Genomic DNA, 21,074 nt, shown 5'->3' on the forward strand with positions numbered 1-21,074 from the left:
CTCCACCCCTTGCTTCAACTGCAGTAGCAGCTGGGGACTCTGAGTTCCCCCTCCCTCCTCTAGCTGCTGATTCCTGATCCTTCCCCAGGGTGGTGGGCCAGCACAATGCAGGAAACATAGGATGGGTCCAGGGACCTTGTGGATATTCAGTGCAGCAGTCAAGCAGGAGTAGCCATAGGGCCCAGGGGTCTGTGGCTTGCCCTGGTGCAGCATATGCAGCATGTGAACTTTGCTGATGCAGCATTCAGGACATGTACCCTCTGGCCACATGGAAGTTGGACAGCTCTATTCTACACCATAATATGGGTGTACAAGGAGGCTAAAATCAAAGAAAAATAAGGACTTCAGCCAATCCTGTAGTCTGACTCCCTGCATGCAGCAAGATTAACCCTCTCTAAACCATGTATACTTTTTATATAAGAGTTCATATGTTATGTTATTTGTTTGTACAATTTCCCCCTACAGCTATACTTATTGGTGGACACAAGGTGTATTGAATCATTTACCACTGCCTTATGATGAAGGTAAGTCTTCAGTTTGCTGCTTGTTTTAGAAAATACCTTGAAAAACATTTATTTTAATTTGGCCACTAAATGCTTTGCAACTCTTTTAATTACAAATTAACAAACTCATTATGAAACTGTGTGGCAGTCATAACAGTTGATAAGTGTTCTCTCTAAATATGTGCAAGAGATACCAGATATGTGTTAAACTGGCTGAACGTCTCTCAGTCAGTTGTACGAGCAGTTATTTAGATTTGCAGATGTGATGTTTGCCTTTTACAGGATTAAACGTAGGGAAGTGTTTTAATAGTTTTTGCTTTGCCCATTCAATTGTGGATAGCAATATAGCAACTTGCAAAAGAATATTGTAACTAATGATAGAGTGTTTGTGGAGTGTCATCCAATTATATTTTAATAATCTGTTAGACACTGTGACATGTCCTGACCCCAGACATACCCTGGGTAAAGCAAGCACCTTTGTGACACACTTCCAGGGTGCTTCCATGCTTTTGCAGTGTCCTTCTGCCTCTGACTGCTGCTTCTCTTCTCTTCTCTTCTGACTGCTGCTTGATCATTGAGAATGAGCTGAGATGTGCCAGAGGCCAGTTCCTTGGCCTGTGGTACCTCAGCCCTGCCTGTCTCACTCAAGCCTTACCAGTCCTTAGCAGAGGGGATTTACTGGCTAGAAGGGTCACACCATTGTCTTGTCAGGCACTCAGAAAAGGTGGATCCCTCTTTGTGTAGAATCAGTGAGCCTGTATGGTCAAATGCCTTGGAATCACAGTTAACACTGGCACTAAGTGGGTTAAAAGGCGATAAAAAGGACTTATTATAATAAAACAAGAACAGGCATAAGAAAACAGTAACCATATGTTGAGATTTAAATAGAGATATAAGAATGAACAAACAAAAGAAAATATCAGAACCTGTTCTTACCCTATACCTTAAATCCAAGGCTGCAGGCCCTAGCTAGCTTCAACAGGTTAAAAAGCTGTTTGTCTCTGATCTCTGTTAAAGCCTCCTTCCAGCTTGCTTTACTCAGCCTCTCTCACTGAGGGACCACTACCTCCCATGTACTTGAGAGACTGAAGACAAAACCATGCTCTGGAGGCAAGCTTAAGTACAGTTGCTTATCTGGCTACTCACATATGTCATCTCGGGGATTCTTGGGGAGCCAACGATATGCATATAAATTTCTGACCCCCAAAAAGTATGTGTTTGCCAGAGCAGAAATCTTTCCTGATCTAAACCAGGCCCGGAGAATATGTGCATCCTTTCAGACATGAAGATTGCTAAAGATGCTGTCTCAGGTAACTTCCCTCCACAGGGAGGAATTTCACTCCTCGCGGTATCTTGACTGGCCATTTTTGACAGAGCCTAGGTCCTGTGCCTTAGAACACTCTCATGGGAGACAAGCAAGTCAAATGCTAATTCCAAGCCACTACTACTCTTCAGCCACTTGGGCTTGGGGTCTTTCCTAGGAATCAAAGAAGTTCAATGTTTTCTACTTGAAAGTTGTTGTCATATTGTGCAATCCTGAGCCTATTATAACATGTAAGAAACACATTTCATATCAAATACACTAATACATGCAAGCATAAGGCTTATGAGGCTAAATATAGTTTGATGCTACCTTGATGTGGACACTACACATGCCATATCAGTAAAACACACTTGGGAAGTCATGCATGACACCTCATAAACCCTTAGGTTCATGACACTCTCCAAATAGGGATTGTAATTTTTTTTTAAGTGAATAAAATTTGGATAGTTATCAACGTTGACATTTATGGGCCAGACTACAATTGTATGTCTTGTTCTGTATATGATGTTTTTCTGCCTTGTAGAAATATATATGTAATTGTCTCACTAAGTTACTATAGGACCATTCACATTTTTCTAAATGTGCTGTTGATTACAAATTGGATAAGTTGTCTTTTGTTTTTTCCAGTGACATGTTCTGAAAACAGGCAGAAGTTGATAGTAAAAAAATTTCATAAATATGAAGAAGAGATTGATATACACAACGAGTTTTTTCGGCCCTATGAATTAAGCAGTTTTGATGAAACCTTCTGCTTGGCAATGACCAATTCTACACGGTATTTATGTGATGTTTTACAGTTCTAATAACTTGAAACTTGTTTGCCTAAAGTTGTGCAACAGACTGCACATGATTTCTGCTTTCTAAAAATAACTTTGAAATATTTGTCTAATTCATTTTTTTTTAACAAAATTTCCTAAAATGAAATGAGATTTCTAAAATTCAGATGCAGTTTCTTGAAAAACTACCTAGACCTGAAGAAGGGTGCTTTATGACCAAAAATTTGTTCAGCATCTTTCCCATCTATATAGTTTGTCCAGTAAAAGATAACACATAAAACCCTTACCTCTTATACATTTCATGGTCCATTGTGGCTACACTACTCTAATATTACTGGAACAAATATTCTCTCATTGGTTTATTATTATTATCATTCCCTCATTCCTAGAACAGTTCTTCTTTGTCTCTGAAAGATGCCAGTTGGCTATGGATTTATGTTGTGAAAATTAAAAATTTTGGAAGGTTTATAGCAGATTTGTTATCATGTTCCTTGACCATTTTAGAATGCTGCTTGCCTCTAGCTTTTTCTTTTCACCTTACTTTACACTCATCAGATTGCTTTGATTTCTAGAACCTATTTAATATAATTGTTATAGTGCAGCCACGTCTGGTACACTTGGTTATATCTATCTCTGTCACCAACAGTCTTAAACTACAACTATAATATACTATGTGCACAGAGAGGTTGTTACCCATGTTGGTCTGAAGTCAGGCAGAAGGCAGAGCAAAGTGGCACCTTTTATATATTCATTCAGAAACTTGTGGCAGGCTATTATAACCTCCCTGGACAGTCCGTCACTGACCTCAGAACAGGTGTTCTTGGCAAAACTTTAAAAATGGACTTAGGGATGAAATTGCAGAACAAGAAATCATCTACAGGCTGGATTGTGTGAACTTAGTCTTAACAGAGACTACAGATTCTTGTTCCATTACCTGGGTTAGCTTTTATAACTCCTGTGTTCCAGTGGTTTTACTGCTTCATTTACCTTTTAGGTACAGCCAATAGAATCATGAGGACAAGTGATTGACATGTGTTTTCACCAATGAACTGAAAAATAGGATTTTTTGCTGTCCGTTCCTTATTTAGAAATGGACAAGGGACAAAGGATTTAACAGGGTGGTCCAGTATAAAACAGAACCAGTGGCCACCTTACTTGCCACACCATGCTGTCTGAGCTCCCTTCCCTACTTCACTATACCACGTACACCCCAGATGCACACTGCATCATGCTGTGTCACATGGATGACCCCCCACTGAACCCCACCTGTTGTTTGGGGGGGGGAGGGAGGGCAGCATGACCACTGCCAGGATGGGGGCGGGCAGCAAAGGGAGGGGGAGTTCAGAGACTCTGGCGACAGCATCAGGAGAGCAACCAGGAGTCCAGGGGCCACAGTTTAACCTCTTGAGGGCTGGATGTGGCCCATAGGCTGCCAGTTGGAGAGCCCTCATGTACCATGTTTGAATTATTTATCTAATAGCTTTCTTGTATGATGGTTCCTGCAAACCTTTTCCTTTGTTTAATTTGATCTCAGTACTGCTTTGCTTGAACATGATGTTTGCTTTTTGACTTTGCCAATCACCCTAATTATAATATTTGCAGAGCTTTACTTTGTGGTTGATCAGGAACAGGACTGAGATATCTGCTTTAGTTACATTTCTGCAGCTGTAAGCTGAAGCCTTACAAAAGGGCTAATATTGGCAACAGTATATACTTCCTGCTCCTCAGTTCCTTTCAACCACCTGTCTAGAGACAGTTCTTAAATACCCTAGCAGCTTTGAGCCTTAGGAGGCACTCCAAATCCATGTTTTCCCTTCTCCTTTTCATTCTTACACTTCCCTAACACCTTTTGCCTTGTTTAAATTCAAAAGCAGATGTTGGAAAATAGCATTTGTAGAGTATGTAGACTTCTTGGTATAAAGAACTTCTAACAAAACCTGACAGAATATAATTTCAAAAGCATATTTCAAATATTGAGCTCTTTATTTTTTCTTTCTTCCTCCAGAGACTTCATGCCCAAGAATGTTGGCATTGATCCAAGTCCATTTACCGTGCGTAAACCTGATGAAACTGGAAAATCAGTGCTGGGGTAAGACTGGCCTTAAAATATAGAATTCAAAACATTTGTTCTGGTATATCATCATCAAACAGCATATAAATGCAATTAACTGTAAAAAGGTATGAGAGAGAGAGAGCTCTAAATGAGCAATGACCTGAATAAAGAAGCTACACATACACTTAAATTATAAGATACAAGAATATACAAGAGGCCAGGGAGAAGAAGTCCAAAGATGAGACCGGGCTGTGCCTCTGGATACAGGAAATGGAGTGAAGAGTTAATTGTGTTGAACACAGAAGGTGAGGAAGAGGGAATAGAACAAACAAGATCATCAGTTCAGTTGTGAAGAAGCTGGATGAGAGTATGAGAGAATACCTAAAAGAAATTGATACACAGAGTCGAAGTTATAAGGTTGTATCTCCTGAAAGGAGCTCTCCAGTTTAGAGACCAAGCAGTGTTGGGGACAGTGAATGAAGTACTTGCTTAATAACTGCTAGCTTTTTGCTGGCAAGATCTGGAAAGAGGACCTAAGAGAGCCAAAGATAAGAAATTAAAATCACAGGTTTGGAAGGAACCTTAAGGTTATCCAATCCAGACACCTGTAATTTTGATGACAGGATTTGCTATTCTGTTATCAGATTTGCCTGTCACTTTGTGGTGCACTCATTTATTAGGGGTACCTTTCTGCGGTCTCTGTAGTTCTATCAATGTGCTGCTTCTGTTACTTGTGTTTCTATATGGAGCTGTATCTCTCCCTTCTGTAAGTCCTCACCCCCAATGGAGCTATCTTGCAGGACTCAAGTTTTAGTGGGGCTGGGTTTCTCCAGCGACCAAATCAGTCAAATGCACATGCACACGCACACTAATGTGACACACCTGACCCGGCCCGGTTGATCAGTACGTACAGGCTGACACCCTCATATGCCAGGAATCAGTTCATCAGGGCAACAATAAAATGCAGTCAAACACAAGCACGCAGGTGAACAGAATACCTCTGAATCAGGCTGAGTGTCCAACTGACACCCTCATGGGCCAGCATTCGGTTCATTAGGGCACGTCTGAGCCAAACTGGGTCAGTCAGCCTATACAAGCTGATCCTCTTATGTTCTCAAACTCACCACGTCCCAGTCTTTTGCCTGAACTGTCCTAGTAGTGGTAGCCTCTTGATGAGCGAACTCCACAGTATTTTGGGGCTTTACAGGGATCTTTGGCTTAGGTAAAAGAAGCATTGCTGCAGAGCAAGTGTGAGAAGGGAAGTAGAGAAGGAAAAATACACCCAGTTACCACCAGCTTAACTATAAAAATTATTTCTTGCTAAGTATATGAAATGTATGATGGTTCTAGTAATAATAGTCATGCAAGGCAAAACAAACAAAAACAATTACAATATTACCCTGGTTCAATTGAGTATTTGGGGAAACCTAGTTCAAGTTTAACTAATAAAATTCAGGTTCAGAAAGCTATTCCTAGAGAGAGAGGGAGAAAGAGAGAGCTGGGATCTCACCATTCCAAGGCACTGTATTTTGTTGACAGGCAAGTTCCTAGCCTGATCGTTGAAGGTTAAACAGGTGACGAAAAGAGAGCAACAGTAGAAGGTGTCAGAGAGATTTCTCCCTCTTGAAGCATACTGTTTGTTGCTTTACAGCTTTCTTACACCCTTAGTCCAGCCTCTTCAAAGCATTCTTTTAACTGTGTAAATCAAGATAGTCCCAAACCATAATTGACAGGGAAAATCCTGTTATGTAAACAGTTTCAATTTAAATGAATTACCTTTTTCCGTGACAAGGGGTTATCTGGTTTGGAACCTGATTAACAACCAGGAAAAACATAAGGTTTTAAGGAGTAACCAGACACCTAGTAACCGGCTTGAAATTATTATGAATATAGAAGATGAACTGGAAGGGATACCGTATTATTTCTTCTCAGATGGCCTAGCTGTGCTTGCACTGTGAAGTTAGCATCAATGGTTTGTATTTTACCTGTTGTGAATAAGCCTCAGCTTAGCATGACTTTCAGATCTTACTGTAGTCTTTTACTGGTGCCTTGATTTAGTCTGTTTGCTAAAACAGGAAATCCCAAAGGCACGTGGAACATACTTTAAGGGGATTACTTGGAGTGTTCATAAACTTTGTGGGGAGGACTTCCACCAGTCATCCCAGGAAAAGTATGACAGTGTTTGTGGTCAGGGCTCCAACAGGCTGGATGTTGTGATGAACCCTTAACCACTGTTCAAATATCGTTTATACCTCCTCTGACTTAGTCTCTTGCCTCAGCATTCCCTAACCCAGCAACCGAGTTTTAGTCAATTAAGTTTAAATAGGCCTCCCATACTGGGACCAGGGAATGTACGGCCCGAGATGCCTATTAAAGTTTTCTTCTGCTTATTTCTGGTTAGGTGAGGTGTGTGTGTGGGGGAGGGGGAGAAGAAAAAGTCCTTTTTAAGTCCAGCAAGCTGGGTGCCAGGGTTCCCTCAAGAACACAGAGCAGATAAGTAACAATTCCTAAACTATCTCAAACATATGCCCATCCACAGTGAGTTGGTTATGAAAGTATCTATCAAGAAATGTGTCATTCTAAGTGTTTAGAATGAAAATGAAAAAATAACAAAAATCAACTTAATAGAAGAAGTCTTATGTAATCATAGAGCTTGACACTCAATAGTTGAAGAAGAGTTTTAGAAATACCAAGTACCCAGGGGAAATTGATATAGGGGATTCAAAGGATAGGCAGAACCTGTCTGCTCCTCTCCAAAGGTAACGTAGAGGGCATGGACACACATAATGTAGAATGGTTTAAATTTGGTTGAAACCTGAATCAGACAGACATACAAGCCTGTTAAACTGGCCTGGAATGGCTCAAAAAGATGCCTGGAAAATCTAGTACTATTTTGAACCTGTTCACTGTAAGCCAGTTCAGTGTTATATGTGGACACCAAGCATTCTGTGACATGGGTCTGGTCAGTCTTCCAGGTGTCCAAGGCTGCATTGGTCTTCATCCCTCCCCAATATTGCTGCAATGGTCTGTTCTGATACGTGGCCAGAACGTACTGCCCCCCTTTTTTGTTGGCACTCTTTATCAACCATCTCCCTTGTACTGCTTGCTCAGTAAAAGCTATCTTTCTAACAACCACCTCTGTCCTCACTCCTTACTTGACTGCACTCTTCTCATCATGCTTCCCCAACCCCTGAGAAGCAATAAGTGTGGGTCTAAGAACCTCCTCCCCTCCCTGCCAAGTCAGGCAAGCATACCACAGACTTTGGTCTTTTGCAGGCCATTGAACTCACATTTAGAAAACAAGGGAAAGCAGAAAAAAAGTGACAGTGCCCCAAGCCACAGATCAGTGATCATGGGTACAAGCACTCACTCCTCCCCACCAACTCACTCATTGCAAGGCATGCTAGGCTGGGTGCTCACTACTACTTCCTGGTATCAGAGCCACAGCACTTCACACAGTTGTGAATCACTTCCCAATTAGTGACATTTTAGAACAGATCAGTTGCTATGTGTGTCCACATCCAGAGGCTTCTGAGCTTCCCCCAAATGAGATGGCAATCAAAATTTGGGAATGCAGATACGGTACAGTTGAAAATACTTTATGTTCATCTGTTTGTGAATGTATGTATTCTCCTTGTTTTTAACAGAAACAAAAGTAACAGAGAAGAAACTGTGTTGCAGCGCAAGACAGCTGCTAGTGCCCCCCCACCACCAAGTGAGGAAGCAGTGTCTAGCAGTTCAGAGGATGATTCTGGAACTGACAAGGAAGATGAAGGTGCTGTTTCTCAGCGCTCCACTCCAGTAAAGATGACTGATACAGGAGATAATACAAAAATAACTGAGGTAAGAAACTGCATTGACCTGTGGTGAAAGGGAACCATTCTCTTAAGATTCACATTCTTTTTGAAAATACATTTTATCTGATGATGTTTACAACATCTGTTTGATGTCATTGAAAGACTGAGAAGAAAAAAAATATTTCTTCTGCTTGCTTGTTTTGTACACTTGACAGCACTTAGCATAATTATGAAACTGATTATATGAAATTGTCAGTTTCTCTGCAGTGCTAGGGGTCTCATGCTGTATTAGGGGAGAGAATAACATTTTTAAAAAAATCTATGGACATAAAGACTGACAGGGACCCAGGAACTGGCAGCCCCAACAGAGGGTCTGGTCCTCTATAATATCAAAAGCTGTCAAAGCCAGAAATTTTTCCTGGTTCCATGCAATTCACTTTTAAACAGGTTTCACTATATCTCTTTTTAAGCTTTGAACTATTGCTTGGTAATTCAGCAGTGTGGTGAAACTTTTTTTTAATAGAACGAAGTTATTTAAAATCATGCTTGCTGATTTTTTGTTGGATAATACTTTGCTAAATATTTTAAAGAAAAATATCTTCATTGCTGTCCTGCTCTAGATCTCCATCCCTAGATTTTGAGATATGGTGGTTTAGTGAAAGCAGCAGCAAAGTTCTACACTTATTTAATCAGGACTTTAGTAGGCTTTTTTCTTTCTAACATTATACAATAATGATGCTATTAATATTAATTTCTTTATAAAGTGTTGGAGCTCTGTAACAGTAAGGTTTGTACTAGCATATAATAAGACAACCCTGTCCCTTACTGCAAATAGCTTACAGTTTAAATAGATAATGTAGGCAAAGAACTTAACCATTCCAGCAGTGTAGTCAGTGCTGTTTTGCTAATCCAGAACTCTTGAGATTCACTTTAAGAATCCTTTTTTACAAACATCTTGCACTTGGGTCTAGTTCAAAGTGTTGTTTTCTGTTTCTGCCAGGTAGACATGTGGGATGCCACTGAAAAATTAGAAATTAGGGTAAAATGCTATACCACATTAAACTGTAAAGCGATACAAACTTAAACTGTAAAGTGACAGTGAATTGAAATGGTCAAGATTCTGATTGCAGTTACCTCTTTACAGGGGAACTTCCATATAAACGGCATCTTACCTATGGGAAGTTGGCTGAAAAATATTTAATTAAACACAGGAAATTAAAATTGCAGCTTTTCTATATAGCTTTTGACATTTTACCTATGATCTCATGATTTGTTTTATAGACAATGATTAGATTCTCTGATATGAAAGTTGGCCTCATATATAGAGCTTAAATTTTCCTGAGCCCAATTAAATTATTTTTTATACTTATGAAATAGTGTGATATGGAGACAGTGTTTTTTTAACATTGTTTGATACCAATGGATATGTCCTTGCTAAAATTATGCCAAATTTTATAAATTGTGACAGATATTTTATTATCTCAAAATAGCGAAGTATGAATGTCATCACCAGAGAGCAAATGTTTATGTTGGTCATAAAGACCAGTCAGGGCTCCTGTGGGCTATCCCTGACTCTTGCCACTGAGCCCATCTATAAAATAGGTAACTGTAGTATTGATTCTGATAATTTTTTTTTGTAAACTGCTTTTGAGGTTTGTAAATGAAGGGTACAAGTAAATGAATGCAAAATATTATTTATGGCATCCTTAAGGTGTGTTGGCTTACAAATAGTGGTAAAGTATTTTGTTTTTGTTAATATGTAAAGTCCTATTTTCTTCTGTATTCCTACCTTAATTTATATAAAATTATGAATTCAGAGTTGGATTATTAATTTGTACAATTACTTACTAAGGGCCATAATGTAAATATTTTCACAGACAGGCACTATTGTATCCACCTCTGGTCAGTTATTAATCTTGGGCCTAATCCATGGCTGCCATTATAAATTAGGATTGGATAGTTTTGATCACTGGGAATCTGTACATGTGCTCTGGGGAGGGGAGGGGAGGGGGGTGCGCTTTAATCGGAGTGGTTCTGAGAGGTGCTCTAATTAAAGCGCCCGCAGTGTCATGTGTATTCAGCATTCTGCGCTTCAAAACGGCAGCAGGGGCGCTTTAACAAAAGCTTGTTTAACAAGTTTTAGTTAAAATGCCCTGGTGCCACTTTGAAACGTGGGGACGCTGAATACACATGACACAGAGGCCATGGAGCACACTAATTAGCATGGTTCATTCTCGCAACAGATTTGATTAATTGAGTCTGCTCCAATGTATGTTAATTAGCATGCTTTGGAGCAGAGCTCTGTCACATGTATAGGTGCCCTGTGGTTTTAACTGTTGGTTTTGGCTGATTCAGACTGTCTTGAGGTTTTGACCACTGGCTTTTTGGCCTTTTCAAAAAATGTTTTGTGAAGGTTGCCCTACTTAAGAAAATGTATGTCATAACTTACCAAGGCTATAGAAATGATTATTTTGAAATGAGTATCAATTACTTCCATGTAGGAAGTTTTAGGCCCCTGGCAGGTGTTACATTTGAAGTGTGATTAATGTGTTAATGGATGAGTACATTGTAACATGCCATACGTTCAAGCAATTTATCCTGATAACCAGCCAGACAAATGGGCATCCAGCCACAAATATGCTATTTGTAAAATGTAGAATTATCTTTGAAGCTTGTTTGCTTTGCACTTTAATTTGAATGTGTGGTATTTTATACAGATGATTTGGGAGTTGGTCAAAATCCTTGCTAAACTCCAGATACACTATATGCACAGCATCCCCTTCATTCACCCAACTATTTTTCTTGTCACAGAAGGAAATTGGGTTTGTTTGACATGATTCGATTCGTTCATAGTAAATCCATGCTGGCTGCTTGCAATCAGCCTTCTCCAGATGCTTGCAAATAAACTTCCTTAAGATATGCTCCAGGAACTTTCTGGGTATTGAAGTGAGGCTAGCTAATCTCAAAAAGTCTTCCTTAGTGCCTCTCTTTAAAAAAGGCAAAAGTATTTGCTCTTTTCCAGTCCTCTGATATTTTGCTGGTCTCTTATGACTTTGTATATGCTATTGTCAAGGGCTCTGAGATCTCCTAGGCAGGTTCCTTCAATAGTCTGGGAGGAAGTTCATCAGGCTCTGCTGACTTGAATTCATTCAGACCCATGAAAAGCTCTCCGACTTTCCTTTATCTCATCCCTTAGCTTGTCCCCTTCCTTAGCCAAATAATCCTTGTTAGCTGTCTGGTTGCAGCCTGATTTTATTTTTTTTATTTTTTATTTATTTTTACTGAAGACTGAGGCAAAGTAGTTCTTGAGCAGCTCTGCCTTTGCATCATCCTTGTTCACCCTGGCTATTTATTTAATAGTAGACCCACAGCTTCCTTGGTCTTTCTTCTCTGGCCAGCATATTTCTAGAACCTCTTCTTGTTGTCCTCAACTTGCCTTGCTAGGTGAAGTTCATTTTTTACTTTTGCCGTCCTGATTTTTTTCCCTGTAAGTTCCTGCTATTTCTTGGTATGCTTCCTTGGTAACCTGCTCATTTTTCCATTGCTTGCATACTGTGGTGCAAAGCATTTTCTGGCACATTACCAGTTTGATTACTTTCTTCACATCTCACCTATTTCTTAATTTATTCTGGATAATACCAGCATTCATAAAAATGCTTTCTGCTGAAGTGCTCAAATCTGTTTATCACTGCAGACCACCAGGTTTCTGTTTTATAGTCATCCTTATATTATCAGGAAGCAATTTAAAGAAGGGACTTTTACAGGGCTGAAACGCTATTATCGTAGGGGGGTGGGGAGGAGTGAGACTTGGTTTGTAGTTTGAGGAGTTTCTGCAAAGTTAAAAGCAGACAAGGTTCTTTGGTTAAATATGATTATCTTTTATTAGACCAACTGAATAGCTGGAAAAAAAAATTCTTTGCAAGCTTTCAGGTACAAACACCCTTCTTCCGGCAGAGGGAGAGTTTGCAAATTGGTCTAATAAAAGAGATCACATTTACCCCAAGAACCTTGTCTGCCTATGTCCTTAAACCAACATGGCTACAATCAACATCCCCACAACATGGAATGTTTCCCAAACTTTCTGAAGCGTACTTAAAGTTTGAGAATATTTTAGAAGGTTGTGTGGAATGTTTGATGAAAAACAGTTTTGACCACAATACTGGTCAAACCTAAATAAGTGGGTTTTTTGTCAACCCTATTATAAATCTGCTTGTCCATTTCAAAAGCACGAAAATTATAGGTAGTACATGCTTTACTTATAAAATAAAAATGTATCTGCTTTATGTGCAGAAATCACGAAAGAATTATGACTGTGAGATTTTTGGTTAGACAACCTGGAATGTATTCACTAGCTGATCTAGATTTAGTCAGCCAAATGTCGTTCGTTCATCCTACTTAGCTAATTGGAATATCAGTTTTCAGCCTTTTAGTGCATGTGTTTTGGAATGAATGTTCCACCATTAGCAGATATTTGTCAGGCGTTCCAGCATTTACTCATTAAAGAGAGTCTGTAATGCAGGGTTTCAAATAACCAAAACTTTATAGCTAAACTAATAATAAATCAGGAAATAATTTTTAATAATCAAATTGTCTTTAATTATCAAATTGATTCAAGAAACACACACTTTGGAGAGCATTTTAACTGCAGGATTTGTTTAATATATTTTGTTTCAACTTCTGTAAAAAAAACAAACTTTTTTTTGTTCACAGAAAATTCTGTCATTGCATGAATTAATAGATAACCATCAATCTTCTGGATCATGGTGTACATGTAAGAGATCTAGTCAGGTGCTTGGTGAATCAGTTTGTGGCTGAGAAGCCCAATTCAGGAGTGACACAGTTTGTTACAAGTTTCACATGTCCGTGTGTTGTTGTCTGAGTTGGAGTCCGTGTTTACTGTTGACACTAGATTTTAGGAACCCAGCCCCTTTATACCTTTGTTCTGGGCGAGCACAACCCTCAGACCGATCACAACACCTGCCAGTTGATAATAGATTAATTTATTCACACAGAATAAGAACAGAAAAGCAACAATACAAACAATTGTATATCTACCGATCCTAGGGCTGTCATCAGAGTCAAAGTACTCCAAAAGGTCCAAAGGTCAGGATGCAGACTCCATTCAAAGGGTCTCTTTCTTAGGTGTCAGCAGTCTGGAGGTGGGATGCAGAGGCCCACAGCCCCCCTTCAGTAGGGTGCATGAAACAGGCTGCTGGTATGTCCTTTGTCCATGGTGGCCTCGGGGACCCTTCCCGGGGGAACGGGATGGGAACCCCTCTCAGGGAACAAGACGGAGAGGAACAGGGAGGAAGGGGAGGGACAAGAAGGAACAGGGAGGGACGAACAAAGGGATGGGAGGGACCCTTTGTTAATCTCAAGTCTCTGCTTTTGTAGTCTCCTGCCCCCTTGATGACTCCTGATGACTCTTCATCTGTGGCTATCTCTGGTTGGCTGTCACACATCCACATAGCCTTCTGTGCTTTCTCCTAATTTGGTCTGTTCCACCAAAACCAGGACTTAGGCCCCTCTGCTCTCTGAGGCTTTGTTGCTGGTGTCACTTACCTTCCTTTATGGGACAGTATGGTACATACTTCTTTGGTTCCCAGTCTGTCCCCTTGTTGTGTTAGACAACCCGTGTGCCTTGAAGGCTCAGATCTCATGTTATAGTATGCCCTCCCTCAGTTCTCAGGCTGTGTCCATTAGGCCTGCACAAAGCGGCTAGTATTCACTTTGGATTTGGACTCAGCTGATTCGGGGGACAGTGATTTGATTTGGTGATTCAAATCACTGTCCCGAATCAATTCAGCTGAATCCGATTCGGAGATTCGGCCGCTGCCAACTCTGAATCAAACAGGCCCCACCCCCCGCCCGCTCTCCCAGCCCCATCAATGGCTGCCCTGCCCAACCCCTGTGCCCCAGCTCTTAAAAAAAAAAAAATGCTCACCGGCTCCTGCCAGGTGGAGGTGATCCCCACTGCCCCCCATTGCCCTGCGCTGCATGGGGAGGCTCTGCCATGGGGCTCCCAGAAGCCCTGATAGCCGCTGTAGCAGCTGGTGAATGCAGTTTGTTGTTTTTTTAAGAGCCGGGACGCTGGGGCCAGGCAGGGCTGCCGTTGACGGGGCTCGGAGAGCAGGCAGGGGTCAGGGGGCTCTCAGGGGAGCTGGGGGAGCAGGCAGGGGAGGGGACCTGGCAGGGGTCCCCCCCATGGTCCCTGCCCCCCTCCTCCAGCCCTTCCCCGCCCCTTACTTACCTGCACGGAGTCCAGGTCTAGCTCCCTGTGGTGGCAAATAGGGATTGCCCAAATCTCCAAATCTTTCTCTGAATCTTTTCCAAATCGATTTGGAGGCTTTGAATGGAATTGGACCTTTTTATTGGTCTCCCAATTCAATTTGGAGATTTGGCCGCTGAATCTCCTCTGAATCAAATCAGCACCCGAAACGTTGTACAGCCCTAGTGTCCATCCATTGCCCTTGTTGTGCTAGACAGCCCACCCGCTTTCAAGGCTATGAGAAGCTGTGTGCATGTCTCCCAAGCTCTTAGAAATCCAATTAACCCCTCCTGCCCATCTTGAACCTTTATAATGCATATATCTATACCTATAAGCCAATTCCCCCCAAAACATCTTTAAATAGTGGTTTCAAGCCAACATTTACAGCACGCTTTCTTCTTTCTCACTTTGGTTCCATCCTCTGAATCAAAGCTGCTTCATATTGAGCCTGCACCCAGTGCCAGATGTTCCCTCCATATCAGATAAGATTCTGCGTGTTTCTCCCAGCTTTCTACACTGATGCTGAACGACTTGATCGTTTTGCATGCATCATGTTGTCACCATAGAGAGCGACCCCGCTTTCTAGAGCTGTCTTGAATCTCGCTGTACAGAATATTCTTAGGGATACAGTCCCCTCCCATTCTTCTGACATAGCCTAGCCATCGCAACCTCCTGTTCTTGATAGTGGTTTCTAAGTGTGTCAGTCCTGTGCACGCCAGCACCTCTGTGTTTGGCATTTTGTCTTCCTACTGTATTTTCAGGATCTTCTGCAGAGTATTCAGATCATCAAATAAATATTATTTATACAAAATGAGTACTAATGTGCTCATTAGATGTGAAGTTTTATGTATTTTGAACATGGCTGACTTAGATCAAAGTGTCAATGAATTGCTGATATAATTAATAATTTAAAGGTTATCTTTCTCATACTTTAAAGCTCATGCTTTGAATATATTATTCAGTGAATACTGTTGTCACAAGAATCGGTTATTTATTTGATTAGAGATTTGAATGATGATATTTGACTCAAATGTGGCAAAGCTGGGAGAAATAAAGCCACTTAAATGCTGTCTCTTGTATGTAACTTAAACTGGCTTATCTGTAACTAGCACATTCTTAGTCCAGTAGAAGACATTGCTTTTTTCACTGAAAAATAACTTAAATACAGCTAGTATTCAAAAAGGAAAAACTTTTAGGTTGGACTGTGACCATTTTAAGCACCTATTTGGTAGGTGCTGATAATGCTGATAAAGCCAGATCCAGATTGCCCTTGTAAGCCCCTCCATTTAAGCTTCATCCCACCTAGGATCTTTTTAGTCAGTGGGAAGGGCTAAGCAGCTCTGAAGGATGATTTAAGAGTACTGAGGCACACACAGTTAGCCAGCAGGAAACACTAGATGTAGGAGTGTGTCTGCACTACACCTCTCAGTAGCATAGATGCTTGACTAAGGCTCCACATTTAACAACCTTTATCAACTTGAGATGTAGAGTGACCTGTGGGGTGAGCACTAGGGGGTGTGTGAAGCAGGCCTTATTCGATTCAGATTTGGATTTGGCCCGATTCAGGGGACAGTGATTCGATTAATTGATTTGGATCACTGTCCTGATTTGATTCAGCCGAATCTGAACCTGAAGACTCAATGCTGATTCAGAGAATTAGCAATTTGACCATAGACACAGCTTTAAATGTGTTTTCTACATACCTTGAGAGATACCAGGCATGGCTCATGAACGCTGAGATGGTGGAGTGGAAGGAGCATCCCACAGGAGCACAGGAAGGGCCCCCCACCCCCACGTGCTCAGCAGTGGACCTAGAAGTGGACCAGGAGTACTTCCAGTCCACTTCTGAGTTTGTCGTCCCCCCCCCCCCCCACACACACACGTCCTCCCCCCCCCCCAGCTGGGTGCTTGGCTGCAGGGGGACCCTGGGTGCCCCTGCAGGCCTAGCAGGCACTAGTTGCTGAGCCGGGGGGGCCCTCCCTATGCTCCTGTGGGATGCTCCTTCCACTCCACCATCTCAGCGTTCATCTCAGCCGGGAGTAGGTGTCCTCCGCATGCTTTGCTGTGGATTGGAAGTGCCTCTGGTCCGCTTCTGGGTCTGCCGCTGAGTGCGCGGGGATGGTCCCTGCGCTTCTGTAGGATGCAGCATCCACCCCACCATCTCAGCGTTCACGAGCTGCATGGTGCCTTGAGGTATGTAGAAAAAACATTTAAAGCTGTGTCTACGTGCGAATCATCAAATCTCTCCGAATTGAGTTAGAGGGTTCCAATTCAATTTGTAGAGATTAAAGGATCTCCTGATTGGATTTGGATTTGAAGATTCGGCCGCCGAATCGAATCAGCAACCGAAGCTTTGCACAGCTGTAGTGGGCACCTCAGTGACTGGTGTTGGTAGTACCCATCCGTTGTTAGAGTTGTTATCCAAGTGGTGGGAGATCCAGGTTCTAGGCCCTTACAAGCTCCAGTCCCTAGTGTCAGGACTGTTTATGCATTTGATATTAGATAGGCATTGGTTAAAGAAACAACCATGGCAGCTGCTAGACAGCTCAGTCTATAACATGGTGGTTAGAGTGCTCTCCTGGAAAGCAGGAGTTATAAAGTTTGAATCCCCTCAGTCTAAGAGCATAGAAGCCAGATCTCCCAGTTCTTAGGTGAATGCTCTAATCCAAGGGTTGTCAACATTTTGAAGCAGAGAGCCATTTCAGAGGAGTTTAGCTCCTAGTGTTCCAACCTGGCCAATGCTATCAGCACTGCTGCAGCTTCAGCCACCGTTTCATGCTGCAATGCGACTGCCATCACTTCTCCCTGCTGCCTGAAGAAGCTGTGTTGCTGAAACGCTACCAAAGCCCTGAGGTCCACAGGGCTGATAAAATGAGTCTGCAAGCCGTAGGTTGCCACCCCCTGCTCTAATATATAGGTGATTATGCAAAATAATCAGTAGTCTGCTATCCAAAAAGTAGACACATTCAACACTAACATTTTCAAGTGAGAGTGATAGTGGTAGTACTTTCGTACTGAATTGATTGTTGCCAGTGTGAGTTAAGCATTATCTGTGGTACTTAACAGATGGAGCTTTGCTCGACATGGGCAGAGATTATTAGCTTCTTTTCCAGCTCCAGTCTGGATTGCAGTGGAGCTTATTCAGGAGCTAAGCACCTAGCTGATCAATTTGGATAACTTCTGAGCATGTTAAGAAGCCTATGTCTAGGGGTGATTTTACACATGATCCTGACACAGCACCAAGTGCTTTTAATTAGCAAGCCACACTAATTGAAAGCACGTGTGCGTTGTGTGTATCAGCGGCACAGTGTGTCCCTGTGCTGAGAAAATGGTGGTAGGGTGCTTTGAACTAAAGCACATCGAATGTGTTTTATTTCAAAGTTCACCACTGCCATTTTCTCAGTGCAGAGCTGCACTGGGCCACTGATACACGTGACATGCGAGGCTGCCAGAGCCCAACAATTTACATGCTCTGGCAGACTTGATAAATTGAGTCTGCTCCAACGTGCTGGATTTCCAGTGTGTTGGAGCAGGCTCCCCACATGTGTAAGCGCCAAGAAATTTTCTCAGGCCAAAATGGAGGCATCTAATGGAGATGGGTGCCTAAATGGTTTTAGAGCTGCTGGAAAAGGATTGCTCAATCATTTGTTGTGACTTTTTGTTGACTGATTTGGATCTGGTGCCTATTGCTAATAAACTGAAGAATATGACAGGTGACTTACTAGATTCAGCATAAATCTAGAAAGATTGGCAAGGGAGTTCAAAAAAGACTTGGTTGATTTATATTTATTAAAAGTTACTTTTTTCTGATCTAAGAGTCAGTTATTTCTGATGAATTACTTTCCTAGCTAGTATCCTGTGTCTAAAGATGTACTGTGTTTTGTTCCAGAATGTAGTCCAGTCCATGAAAGATGTTTACGGGATTAATCTCTCAGATGTTCCTTCAGAGGATGATCTCTCAATATATACAAGGTAAAACACTTCTGTGTGGTCAACAATAACAGGTAGTCAAATGCAGTATATGAAAAATGCTTTCTTTTCTTCACAAAACTTAGTTTGATGTATTAAAATGCCTTCTTTAGAGGTAACTTGAAGATGGCTTTCTTACCGATTTATTCTTTTTCTTTAAAGCCAAGCCCTTTTTTTTCTCAGATGTGTGCACCAACCCTGAATTCACTGAAACTAAGGCAGAGGTCTCCAAGTACAGAATCTGGTAATCTTAAAAGATATGGAGATCAAAATACTGCTTGAAATATTTTTTCAATAATATTTTCCTGGAAACTAATAGGAAAGCTAAGCTACAAGTTAAAATATACTTTAAGTCTGCATTTTCAGGTTTTTTTCCTCAAGTTTTGTATTTCACTGATGCACAAAATGTAAACATCAAAGTGCTGTTTTTTAACAGAATTTTTTTTAATTTAAATTTATCATTGGTTAAACAACCTTTACTGCAAAATTGATGCAAAAATGGCATAACTGTTTTAAGTTTTTTTTTATGCTATTCTCTTTTGCAAAGAGGCAGCAATGTTATAATTTCTTATTTCAAAGTCAAGCAAAATGCGTGTATGACTTTATCTTCCAGGAAAGTTTCTCTTTTCTGATAAGCATTGAGATGTTTTCTTCAAAACCTAGATTTTTGGTTAAATTTCAGGTCATCCTTAAGTCACCTATGTAGTTTTAATTTGGAAGAGGCAACCTTCTTGAAGTACAAAATGGTTGGTTTTCACAGTGAGACCTGAGATTGATAGTTAGAGGTGCAATGATGTATCAGATTTTGACCGGTGCAGCTGATAATGTCACCAATAAATGCCACATCTATGCATGCAGCCAGGAATGCAGCCTGGCAGCTTGGAGACCAGCATCCAGTTGGTAAGTCTGTGGAGGGAAGAGGCATTGGCAGGGGGCAGATTGAGGCCCCCATGGTGAGGAAGGGAATGGAGCTGGGGCAGGGGCAGGTGCTGTCCAGCTGGGCAGGGTGGAGCGTGGGACAGAGCCATGGGTGGCTTGTCTGGGGGGCATGGTGGGGTGGGGGTGGCAGCTCCTAGCCACTGTGCAATCACCCAGGGTAGCTATGGGGGGCTACAATGAATTTTGGGGTGGCTGTAGCCCACCCCGTAGCCACCCCTACCAGCACCACTGCCATCTACCCTGCCTGCCCCAAGCGCAGCCCTGACCCAGCCTCTGGCCCCAGACCCGCAGCAAGCACCCACCCTCACCCCACACACAAATCCGGGGGTCATGCCTCCCCTGGGGGTGCACACAGCGGCCAGGAGCTGCTCCCCCTTCCATGCCCCCTGGATGTGCTGCATGTGCCCTGCCCCCACCCCAGCTGGGGAGTGCCTGCCCCAGCCCCATTCCCTCTTTCACATCTGCCCCCTCCCCCAAGCCCCTTTCCCCCACAGATTTACCAGCCAGATGCTGGTCTCCAAGCTGCGGGGTTGCATATCAGCAATTGGATTGGTATCGGCTGATATGGTTGGTTAAAAATCAGCCATCAGTATCGGCCAAAAAAACTCTTTATCGGTGCACACCTGTAGATGGTTATAAAATCTGGCATGTGGACTACAAGCAGAAGCAGCAGGAAGACTGAACAAAGTAGAATAGCTAGTATTAACAGTGGCTTAAATGATAGAAATGCTTCTTCAAGCAAGTTACCAAGAGATGGTTGAACCCCAAAATGACTATGATACCCTTATAATAAGTCTGTGAACTAGCTACTGCATAGCCTACTATATATGTCACCATTTTAAGAAGGAATTTAGCCTCCACTTCATGAAAGCACTTCTGTGACAGTTTATTCAGGAGATATTTAAGCATATGCTAGAGTGTTGTCCTGAATCGAGGTGGTTTTTTGAATTGGGATATTTGTCTCAGTAAATTATAGTCAAGAAAAAAAGGAGAAAAGGAAGGAAGCAATATTAGAAATTAGTAAGGAAAGTTAAAGGACCAAATTAAAACTTTTCTGCTTTGGAAAGGTTTGTATTTCTGTTGCCAAGAGAGCAATTGCTGTTGCAGATACCAAGTGTGCAAATCAATTATGCTAGCCTAGTAAATCAATGTTTCAAACACTTGCTTGAGCTTTAGAATTAACAGACATGAGGCATAAGAAATCTATGCCTCACAATAAAAATGTAGACGTGTTTTTCAAGCAAATTACTACAAGCCATGAATTGAATGTAGTTAAGATTTATTTTGCGTTCTAATTGCATTAGGTTAATTGCATTATCTAGTGTCTCAATGAAATATTTCTGAATCAGGCAGGAATATTTAATTTATTATATGTTTCTGTTCATAGGAGGGTCCATTTTATACTAACCAACTAAAAGAATTTTAAGAAATGAGTGCATCAAAAT

The 21,074-nt window shown here is 41.6% G+C and overlaps 1 protein-coding gene across 1 annotated transcript in view; it reads left to right on the forward strand.

Moving 5' to 3' along the window:
* Positions 1-21,074, forward strand: part of FIG4 (FIG4 phosphoinositide 5-phosphatase) — a 131,217-nt gene that overhangs the window by 74,912 nt on the left and 35,231 nt on the right. The window contains exons 17-21 of the mRNA XM_006261577.4: positions 466-524; positions 2,455-2,602; positions 4,609-4,692; positions 8,304-8,499; positions 18,611-18,693. Of these exons, the coding sequence (XP_006261639.1) occupies positions 466-524; positions 2,455-2,602; positions 4,609-4,692; positions 8,304-8,499; positions 18,611-18,693 (570 nt within the window). The remainder of the gene's footprint in view (positions 1-465; positions 525-2,454; positions 2,603-4,608; positions 4,693-8,303; positions 8,500-18,610; positions 18,694-21,074) is intronic.

The sequence above is a fragment of the Alligator mississippiensis genome, chromosome 1 (genome assembly GCF_030867095.1).
Source record: "Alligator mississippiensis isolate rAllMis1 chromosome 1, rAllMis1, whole genome shotgun sequence".
In the NCBI taxonomy this organism is placed as follows: Eukaryota; Metazoa; Chordata; order Crocodylia; family Alligatoridae; genus Alligator; species Alligator mississippiensis.